General features: G+C 43.0%; 1 protein-coding gene across 1 annotated transcript in view; it reads left to right on the top strand.

The window, feature by feature from the left end:
* Window positions 1-389: 389 nt before the first annotated feature.
* The window catches only part of nectin1b (nectin cell adhesion molecule 1b), a 70,200-nt gene continuing 60,133 nt past the window's right edge, over window positions 390-10,456 (top strand). Inside the window, exon 1 of the mRNA XM_026367105.1 lies at window positions 390-1,282. Coding sequence (XP_026222890.1) covers window positions 1,231-1,282 — 52 coding nt within the window. The 5' untranslated portion in view covers window positions 390-1,230. The remainder of the gene's footprint in view (window positions 1,283-10,456) is intronic.

Here is a 10,456-nt window from a genome sequence, read left to right as displayed (position 1 = left end):
TTTCACTTTATTTTGACACCACTTGTGGAGGATTCTCTGTTTTTAATGTACCCGGAAGGTTTTGGTTTGAATTCAGACTGTCCATTTCCTTTTCCTGTGGATCCTGCAGGTGTTTCGACATTTCACTAGTGTTTCACGTTGCATTATTTCCCATCGACATGACTGCACATGTCATTGCCAGTTTCCCACCCTGTTTCATCGACTGCTTCTTTTTCTCACCTTCTTCTTGAACGGTGTCGTTTTTAAAGAGCCCCGACTGCAAGAAAAAAGTTTAGGAACCACTTCCCAGGGGTCTACCAGGTAACTGTAGGGTTTTTTCCAGACGCCTTTGCTTTTTTTTTATTTTATTTTATTTTATTTTTTTGCAGGACAATCCAGGCTCCTCCCTTGCACAACGTCACCCGATCCCGATCTCTCCCAAAGCGTCAGCGATAGTCAGCAACACACTGTGGTGGTGGATGAACGGGGCGGTGCGCACAGCAGAGCGGGACAGAGCTCCAGTGTGTCTCATCCAAAAGGGGAAAAAACGGGGAACAGGGGGGGGGGACGCTTCCCACCATTTCCAGAGTTCCTCCCAACTTCACCGGCCTGGTGTGCTGATCTCTCGGGCTGGCCGCGGCTGCACACAGGGACCAACCGGGAACCAGAGGAAATAAAAGAGGAGCGGTGCCAGCAGATTATCTGTTAGGTGCGCTGACAGTTTTGCAGACGGAAGAAAAAGGAACCGTTTCCCCGGAGGAACTCGCCAAGTGTTGGAAACTTCCCAGCGCAGCATCGATCGAGGACCTCCCGCCCACTTTACCTCTGATCCACAGGACTGGAAGGGGGAGAGAGAGTTCTCCAGCCGCTGCGGTGGACTGAGCAACAAAGGCTAGATGGTTCAACTAGAAGAGCTGCGTTGATAAGAACCCAACTCTTGCTTCTGTTTCCTAAAAGACTCCATCACCTGATCCGCACATCTGCAGTCGCTCGGAACCCGTTTTAAGGATCCGGTTCAGGTTCTACTTAGTGCAAACTCTCCGCCACGCAGGGAGCCGCCGCAGACGTGAAATTGATGCTTTGGTGCGGTGCAGCGCACCACCGATCCTCTAGTTTTGCAAAACTCTGCTGCCGCTGCTCGGTGAGGGAGGTGGACTAGTGGGATTTGCAGAAGTTGCATGCTTGGTCTTTGTCGTCTCGAGTGAGCCCTGTCCATCCACTCTCTGAGAAGATCCGGATAGTTGAGGTGCCATGGCGATGTGTGTGGGGATATGGATGCTCCTGTTGGCGCTGCACATCCAAGGTAAGCCGCAGGAATAGACCTCAGCGGGGAATTATCTCCTGAGACATATCTGCCTTATTTTATCACCACCTCCAGTGTGTGTGTGTGTGTGCGTGTGCGTGCGCGCGCTGCATCATGTTTTGCAATAGCAGAGACTTGATTAATGCATACATGGGTGGATCGATGTAATTGCCTGGTTTGTGTTTTGCAACAAGATGTGCAAATGAGTTGGAGAAAATTGGAAAGTGTTTTCAGTTTTCGAATCCAGCCTTCACAAACGGCTGCAGAATACTTATTGGACTGCAAACTAGTGAAGCTACTCCTGCAGCAGGCAGATGGCGATATGTGCGAACCAGGAGCCTCCAAGTTTTCCAATATCTCATTGTAACAGCAACTGGGAGCCACTGAGTGCTCCTGAATCAGGATTGAAACCTGTGGCCTATCCTCAGGCCTCCCGAGTGGGAATTTAGTAAACAATTAGAATTCAAGGGCCCATCATGTCCAAACCCTTCATCCCTACAGGCCGGAGCTGTTTTCATATTCAATCGTGATATTTTGTGAGGAAGAGTGACTCAGGGTATGGTGACATTTTTCTTTCAATGAATTGGTTCCTGTCACACTTTGAAAAATGGTTCTGAATAAAAAATAGATTTTAGGAGAGACAGAGAGAGAGAAACTGTGAATGTGTGTCTGTGTGTGTCGGGTGGAGGATGGGGCGTGGAGGGGAAACAGTGGTGGTAGATAAATGAGTGATAATTTCACATTGATCATCCTGACATTAAAGCTTCTCAAAGTGGGTCTAATTACTTAAATACGTGCTTAATAAGTGTATTTGACTCTTCCTGGAAAGAGCATCATCCTTCTGGTTATATTGACAACCTTCTAATTGGAAAACAAAACAAGACAACAACAAAACTCAATGTGTTTACGCCTCCGTGTGTGTGTGTGTGTGTGTTTGCGATCCTTTATGCTGAGGGGTTTTAAGGCTTCGCTAAACGTTTACTGGTTTGTTTACGTCCTGAGCTGCTAAATTCAGTGTGGCGCCTCATTTGAAGGAAGAGATGGAACAGGGTCAAGTGTGGTCAAGAAATGTCAGATCATGTTTTGAGTGATGCTGATGTCCTCAGCGTCTAACAGGCAGCTCCGTGGACATGTTGAGGTGAACCAAGCTGCTAATCCCTCTCTGGTCCTGTCAGTTTCCTCCTAGTTGGATATTTTGGTGCGTCGGGGCAGCTCCACTCCCACCGCCCACGCCCCCCATTTTAAGATGGAGAACAACTGGAACCCAAACTTTGTTCACAGTGAGACTCGGTGTGGCGTCACGTGTTCGAGACTGATAGAACACTTTGATCAAAAGCTCTGTCTGATTTACATTGAGATGATCCCTTCGCTTGTGGAGAAGATCAGGATTAACTGGTTCCCTTGGGATTCCTGGTGGAAATCTTTTGAAGCTGTTCAATCAAGGGAGTGGAACATGTCTCAAAAATTGCACTTAAAGCATCCTAGAAATCTTTCATTTGAGTAAAGCAGGAGGTGTTTTCTAAGCCTAATTAAACATCACACAAATGTATTTTGCTCTTAATTCTTTTTTATTGCTGCTCAGAAAGTCAGAGGAATTATGTAGTTAGTATAAAAACCACACTAACTGCATAATTCATTCGTTTAGACAACTTCATGATGGGAAGGGCTTGGAAGATTTTTATTTCGGCAGTTGTTTGGACCGATTTCTTTTGACATGCAAAAACAAGAATTTGGTCTTTCACCCTGAGGTTAAAGGGCGTAGCCATAAATGCCCACGGTCTTTGATGGCCTAATTGATATACAACATGTTCCAGACTCTTCCCTCATTACCCAAGCACAAACAAGTAGGAATGGCCCAAACACATGCAAGAAGCAGCAAATGCTGGTGCAGTTATCCATCAGGGAAAACCATTTGTGGCTGTCATGGTAATAACCATTTGTAGAAAACACAAGAGTGCCAAATTCATAAACAGAAAATATTCTGAGCTGCTCGCCAATTAAATTATGAAATAAAAGGAACATTGAGAATAATGGATCTGTGAATAATAACAGCAGCTCTGCTCCTGCTCCAGTATTCCAGACTGATATTTAATTGAGTGTGAATTGAGTTAGCAGCCAGGTGGTTGTTTATGGCTTGGCTCCATCCTCGGGTCTTGGTGCAGCATGAGCCCATATAGATATCACTCTCAGCGGTGGAATAAGGAGATTTTCCAGCTCTAATTCCTCATCTTAGGTGGATTAAACATTTGGGAAATGAATGCTGAATGGTGGACAGCACCGACTTTGAATTTACTATTATTCGAGATTGGAAATTGTGTAGCTGTGAATTCTAATCTTTGTAATAACTTGGCAGCGTGCGAGCTGAAGTCATTGTGCTGCAGACCCCTGTTGTTCATGACTGTCAGTCATTTCATGCAGGCTCTCATGTGAGTTCTCTTGAACATTTACTAGTAATCTTCTCTAATAATATCATTACACAGCTGCATTATTTTGTGTGTTGCTGACCTTTCCCCTGTGTTTATTTGCTGTTTGATTTTCACGTGACATCCCTTGAGGGATTTAAACCACGGGTGATGTTTCCTGTTTTGTTTTGAGAGACAGCTTTATTCTTTCGAGTCTTTAGGGTTAATTGCGCTGCTAACTGCCTGCTTTCTATGCACGAGCTTGTCGCTGAAGCCTGACACACAACAGCTCATTTTGACTCATGACAACCGGTCGCATGCTGTGCTACTGCAGCGTGAATTTGTTTTTCAGACTCATTTGAAGCACATTAAAGTCTACCTTTGTACATGAGTGTCACGTAATTCAGCTGGATTGATTGACTGATTGAACAGTCGGAAGGGGTCTGAGGACAATTGCAGGCGTGTTCGTAAATAGCGTTGAAATAGACAATTGATGTGCAAGAGGTAGGAAAATATTTCCTCAGATACGTTCATGGAAGCAATACTGCCGTCCCTGTTGAGCTTTGTAATTAGCATTTTGACTTGGCTCTTTTTTCCTCTCTCTTTTGAAGAAAACTGTAATTGACAGTTGGTGGCATTTTGCATTTCATTTGGATGACAGTTGTGATTTCGTGAAATGGAAAGAGTCACGATGGGATTGTTGGGTCTTGATGGCTTGAGTGCGAATGCAAATTGCTCTGATCTTCATTCCTTCGGGGAGTCTTCCTTTGGTCCCTGCTGAGGTGATGGATGGGAGACACAGCACTGAGTCCTGGGAGACTAGCTTGAGGGGAGCTGACAGGAGATTAAGCTTCACTTTTGCCATAGGAACTAATGAAGGCACTTGGCCAGTCAGACTTCTTCTCTTTAAGCATTTAGCTCATTGTGGTTCTGCTGTCAGCTCTTTAGCAAATCCTTCTCAAAACACTGCGTGAAACGTCCCTGTAAAGTGTAGTTCCTGTTTTTCTTTTGCTCTGATTCTCTAAATGCCGTGGTGCTTCATTAATTGTGTTTTTACTCTCAAATAAGCATTTTTTTGTCTTTTTTTCAGCACAGTGTTTGAAACAGCTATGTTTTGTTCCACATGCCACAGCAGTTGATCCAAGAGGCACTTTCTCACTTTTCTTTGTAAGTTCATGGTGCACATTTCCAGCCCCTGTGGTCTCTGCATAAAGGCTGTATGTCACAAAATAGATGAATAAAACATGGTGATAGGCACTGAACCTAAATAATAGAAAGGCTATGACAAAATGGAGTGTTCCCTGCGTGCAGAGTACTGCACAAATGGTGTTAGAGTGAATGAATGTTGAGTTAAGTTCACCTTTCCAATTGTTTGTAGGCTGTCGTTTTTAATGGAGGTTAGTTTAGTCATTGTAAGAAATAAACTAGTGTTTAAAGGTCTCTCGAGGAGCTTACAGCTCTTTTGCATGACTATCTGATGATGAAATGGTTTGAATTTGATTCCCCATCACTGAATGAAGCTATTTTAGGGGATACGGAAGTTTAGTCAGCAGCTGTCTTAGGTTACCAGACAGGCTTGTGTTGTCAGAACATGCAGTTCAGTATCAAATGCAGTGTTTTCATTTGGTTGTTATTTCAGTGTACAGTGTTTGTTACGTGCCCCATCTTGTTCTTTTGCTTTCTTCACACCAGTCACCATGTTGGATCAGGATGGAAAACATGTTATCAGCAAACCGCAGATGCAATTTTATGCTTTAAGTCCTTGAAATTCTTCTCTGTTTCAACTCAAATCGCAGAATCAGCAAAGTAAGGAAAAAAGGAAATCAATAATGGGGATCAAATCTAGCCCTGAGCTTTTCTGATTTGGCATTAAAATGTCGAGTCTCTTTCTTTCTATTTAGTTGATCCTTGTCAAGGGATTAAATGGTTAAATTCCTGTTATGTTCCTGAGAGTGAGGATGGCATTAACTGACTACACTTGTTCCATATTTTCCTTGGCATTTGTCAGATAGCTGTTTCAGCATCTGAGGATAGGCCTATTATGGCTTCTGGGTTGATGTAAATCTTCTCTAAAGAAACATTAAATAACCTAACAAGTTAAAGAGACTCTGTGTGACTTGGCTTGGCCAGTAGCTTGCAGAGTTTCTCCCTTAGTGCTCAGTTGCTATAGTGAATACCTGTAAGCAAATCATATTATTTTTTGACAGGAACTACAGTACATCCATTACTGTGTTTTTTCAAACTGCTGTATGAAGCCTTTTAATGCATCATTTTAATGGTTTCATGCAGCCGTCTTGCAGTTTCTGCGTCACTGTTTATTCTGTATGTCTGGGTTTACAAGTGGCACTTTAGGCCATGGGCTAATCTGGGATTGAGAGAGTGGATAATTCCTGGTTTTCCCAGTAAGGTTGTGTGTCTTTAAAATAAAGCAGATCTGATAAGTGCGGCTCCTACCCCCCATTTGTGACTGCCTGAACAAGTCAATTTACAAGAGGCTGCTGAGCTGATGTGCCTCCATTAAGGAGCAAAGAAGTCCCGATAACCAGTCAGTGAACAACCTGCTGAGTCTGAGGATAAAGGGGAAAATGGATGCTGTAAGGTTGAAATGCACAGTCCGTCATGGTAGCAGAACTTTCACCTGTCACAGAGAAATACAGCGCACATTACTGCGCTACCTGACTGACTTGATTAGCGTTCCCCCTGGCCAGCTGTGTAAGCCAAACACTTCTGTATTTCACTCAACTCTCAATTTCTTCAGCTTGTTTAGGTGAAGTGGGGTTCATTTAAGACGTGATGGACTAGTTGATGCACTTGCCATCTTTTCTGCTCTTTGACCTTTTTGTTGACAGGAACTCGCCTGCGGCTCTACTGAATCTCGTTCCGATGTTCTTGCCACAGTTTTAGTATTTTATGAAGTCATATTAGCGTTTCCTTCTTCCTGCTTTGAACATTAGAAATGACTGTAATCCTTGATTTTATTGGAGATTCATTATGTTGTTACCACTCTGTTTATAAGTGGGTTTGCCATCCAGCAGAGAGCCAATTTTGATGAAATGTGGATGTTTTTCCAAATGTGTAAACACAAACAGGTCAACTTATAAGACACTCAATATTTGCAGGAACTGTCTCCAACTTCTGGCCTGAAAATATCCGGACTGCCTTCAAAAACCATATCTCTCAATCCCATTACAAGCCTTCCAGCTCACCCACCGCACATGCCATCCACTGATAAATACTCTCCGGGCATGAAGCTGAAATGGAATATTAGCTTGCAGAACACATTCAAATGAAAATATTGAACATTTCTAAAAATTTAGCTGTGGCTTCAATCTTTCGTTACGGAAATGTTCAGAATCAAAGTAGTATCGAAATTTCTGTCATTGTGACGGAGCACCCGGGCTTTCACAAGGCTCAGAGCTGATCTGCTGCCAGAACTCAACATTTTTCTTTTTTACTTTCTACAAACTTGGTTGTACCCCCTCGCTTCCTCCTTCTCCTCTTTCTCTGTCTCCTGTCTCCTCGCTCTGCCTTTGAGGACGGTGCGTGCTGAGAGTCAGCTTGGTTAGCACTTGATACAAAAGGAGGATTGTTTCATGAAATGTTTCCCTTTTTAATGAGTGATGGTGTTCGCTCATTTAATATTCCGCACTGATATCTCTCTGGGAGCTGACTGCGCTTCAAAGCAACAGCGTGGTTGTAAATGGGAGTGGGTGAAAGGGGAGGGAGCAGCAGTGGTGGTGGTATGAGGAGAAGGGGGGGGGTCTGCTTAGAAAACACAAACAGGTTTATTTATTCTCCCTGACATATAGCAAAGCTTCCAGGGTGCTGCAGCTTGGTGCAAAGCTCCTTAGTGCCCTCGTCCTGTGCAGACAGACGTGCAAAATATGAGTGATAACAAGTCAGCTCTGTGTCATATTTCTCTCAGTGTGGGTCTTTCATTCGTGTTTGCACCGCTCTCCGCTGTGATCAACTTTTACGATAATTGCTCATTTCTACGAGATTTCGGTTTCTTATATGGGGACATTTCTGAAAATATCTCCTATTATTTCTTCCATCCACCTGTGCTGCAGCTCAAACAATGGTTTCCCAGAGCATGTCATTACAGTGAGATTGAGGTCAACCTACATGAGTGGTAGGAATTTGGCCTGTTTTGTAGAGCCCATGGTTCAACTTTGGTGTGAGCATGATGAAGATAAACACAGCAATGGTCTGCAGTTTGGCATTGATCCTTCCATTTTGTTAGTAGGGTCTATGCCAAAGCAACTAATGCAGCCTGCTATTGATTCCCCAGTTTCATGCCTGGCTGAATTTCACTCCGATGTTACATTGTTTTCAGAAAGTCAGGTGTGCCAAATGGCCTCCACCTCCTTCCTGTATGTATTATCTTTCTGCTGTGAATGTGCTATCAGTAGATTTTGTATTTAAATCTGTGTGAAAAAAGGTGGCTGGGTGGGTGGGTTGAGTAATCTGACCACTAGTCCCACCTTAGAGCTTGGAAGGGTTTTGCCTATCTCTTTATCTCGATCTGTAACAGAATGAATTCGTATCAGCCCTGCACCTATTTAAATTATTGACTTGCATGCATACAAGCAAAGCTGTAGGGTATGGCCGTGCTGTGCTTCAACTATATTTATCCTTCTATGTGCAGTACACTATAAAACTACATAATATAACTACAGAAATTACAGCACATCAAATGTCGCTGAAAGGAAAAAAAAGAGATGCATTCATTCTGTTCTTTTTATGCTTGACATGTGTTAGGAGCAGCTTATAAGAACATGGACCAAAGTGACTCATAAATACAAGATGTGCACATATAGTACCCTCCAGACTTGAGGTCCCCATCACAGAAAGTGCACACAGGGCTGCTGCAGTGTCCCTAATGCATTATGCTAGGGATTTACTGGCTGGAAAGCAGGTTGTCCTCATAAGTACCCGGTGCTGTACCTGCCTGTCATCTAACTTCCTTTACATCATATAGAGCCAATCCAGTGTATAGGTGAAATTAATATTTCAAAATATACTGTAAATACCCTTATTTGGTTAATCAGATGACGTGTTTTACGTCAACATATGATACAAGCAAACATGTTTGGCAAGTTTATAGAGTTATATAATGTTGTACTAAAGATATGTCTTATAGGGGAGGAGAGACAAAAGATTATAGATGACTGCGGCCTGACTACTAATTGGCAGTGACATTATATTTGGTTTACCTTTATGATTTCCCCAGAGGATAATCATTTCTAATGCAGTGTAGTTGCAAATACAATGACTGCCATACCCCTCACCCAGCTCTCTTTTCTCGTCCTCCTCCTCACTTCTTCTTGCTTCTTCCAGCTGAATAACTTTGCCAGGAGTTTCCACATGGGAGCTTCCACTCTGGCAGCACACGTCTTGCTTGGCTTTGAGTTTGCAAGTGGAATTAACCAGTCAGGAATCTGCAGAGGACTTTCCTACCAGTAGTGGAATCATGCAGGGCCATTTTGTAGTTTGTCAGTAACTGTCAATTCAGCCATGAAGCTGCCAAATGTCACATTAGGCCAGAGAAACAGAAGGTCGGGGGCAGGGGGGAGTCGATGGATCCCCCATCTCCCGCCCACGTGTTGAACATACGAGCAACAACACTTATATGATGATAAGCTATGCAGATATAAGTGGCCACAAGAACACCCACTCACTGACCCTGCACCCACATAGCTCATTGTTTCAGATGAGGAGTAAGAGTGAACAGAGCATTTCCCTGAATTTCTTCTCCCACTTTAACCATATGTTCCGTCTGCGAGCACGAGCGTCGTAAATATTTATTGGAGATGGATACAAGGACGTGCAGTTGTTTCTGATACTACGTATTTTCTCGGTCAGCATTGTGAAACTTAAAATAGACGCATAAGAGGAACAAATGTTGGAATGAGAAACTTGATACAGAGGATGTTTAATACCGCAGCAAAACTCCCAAAATACCTCCCCTCTTACGACCTGCAGACTCATACCCTTCAGGTTGCCAAGTTTTAAATTGTTCTACAGAAGGGGTTTAAGAAATGTACCTTCCTTCCTAAATAGTGAAAAAAAAAACATTTGCAAAGGGAAATAATAGCCTAAATGTAAAGAGGAAAAGGAGAAGTGAAGATTTACATGTCGACGCTGCGGGGGATGGGAGTTTGCAGAGGGTCATGCTGTTCCTGAATGAGGCTTTGTTTCAAGGGTGATTTTAGTTTGCCTTGAAATAGTGTTCTTGGCTGAGGTTCTGCTGAGGCACATTGGGGTTGCTCGCTGGAAGAAAAGACTTGTGCAAATAAAAGTTAATTCAATTTTTTTCCAGCTCATTAGTTCTTTTTTCTATTTCTATGCAGGAAGCTAGTAGACCCCCAAAACCAACTCATATTCTCCAGTAAAGCTTCGACAGACGCGTTGCCTGTTGCATAACTGTAAGAATGTTATGACACATGAATCAGCAAATTAAATTAAATGCCCCATAATGTGCTCAAGATCATATTGTCTAGTAAATTTGTTTAATTAAAACCTTTCTTAATTTGATTAATGAGTGATTTAGTTGCTCAATCAGATATTTTATGTTAAGTCCAAGTCATGATGAAAAGAAAGTTCCATGTTTCTCAGTACACATCAATAAGTTGGGGATGGAACTGATTGGATTTGCATCACATCGACATGGGTGTGTTTCACGCCTGCTGTTTGAGAAATTCTGGATAAGGTAAAAAATAAACAGAGTGAGTGTCGCTCCAGTTAAAGTGATGCAGATAACAGGGGACTG

This window comes from Anabas testudineus, chromosome 13, assembly GCF_900324465.2.
Source record: "Anabas testudineus chromosome 13, fAnaTes1.2, whole genome shotgun sequence".
Taxonomy (NCBI): domain Eukaryota; kingdom Metazoa; phylum Chordata; class Actinopteri; order Anabantiformes; family Anabantidae; genus Anabas; species Anabas testudineus.
This window is presented reverse-complemented; position numbering and strand designations above follow the sequence as displayed.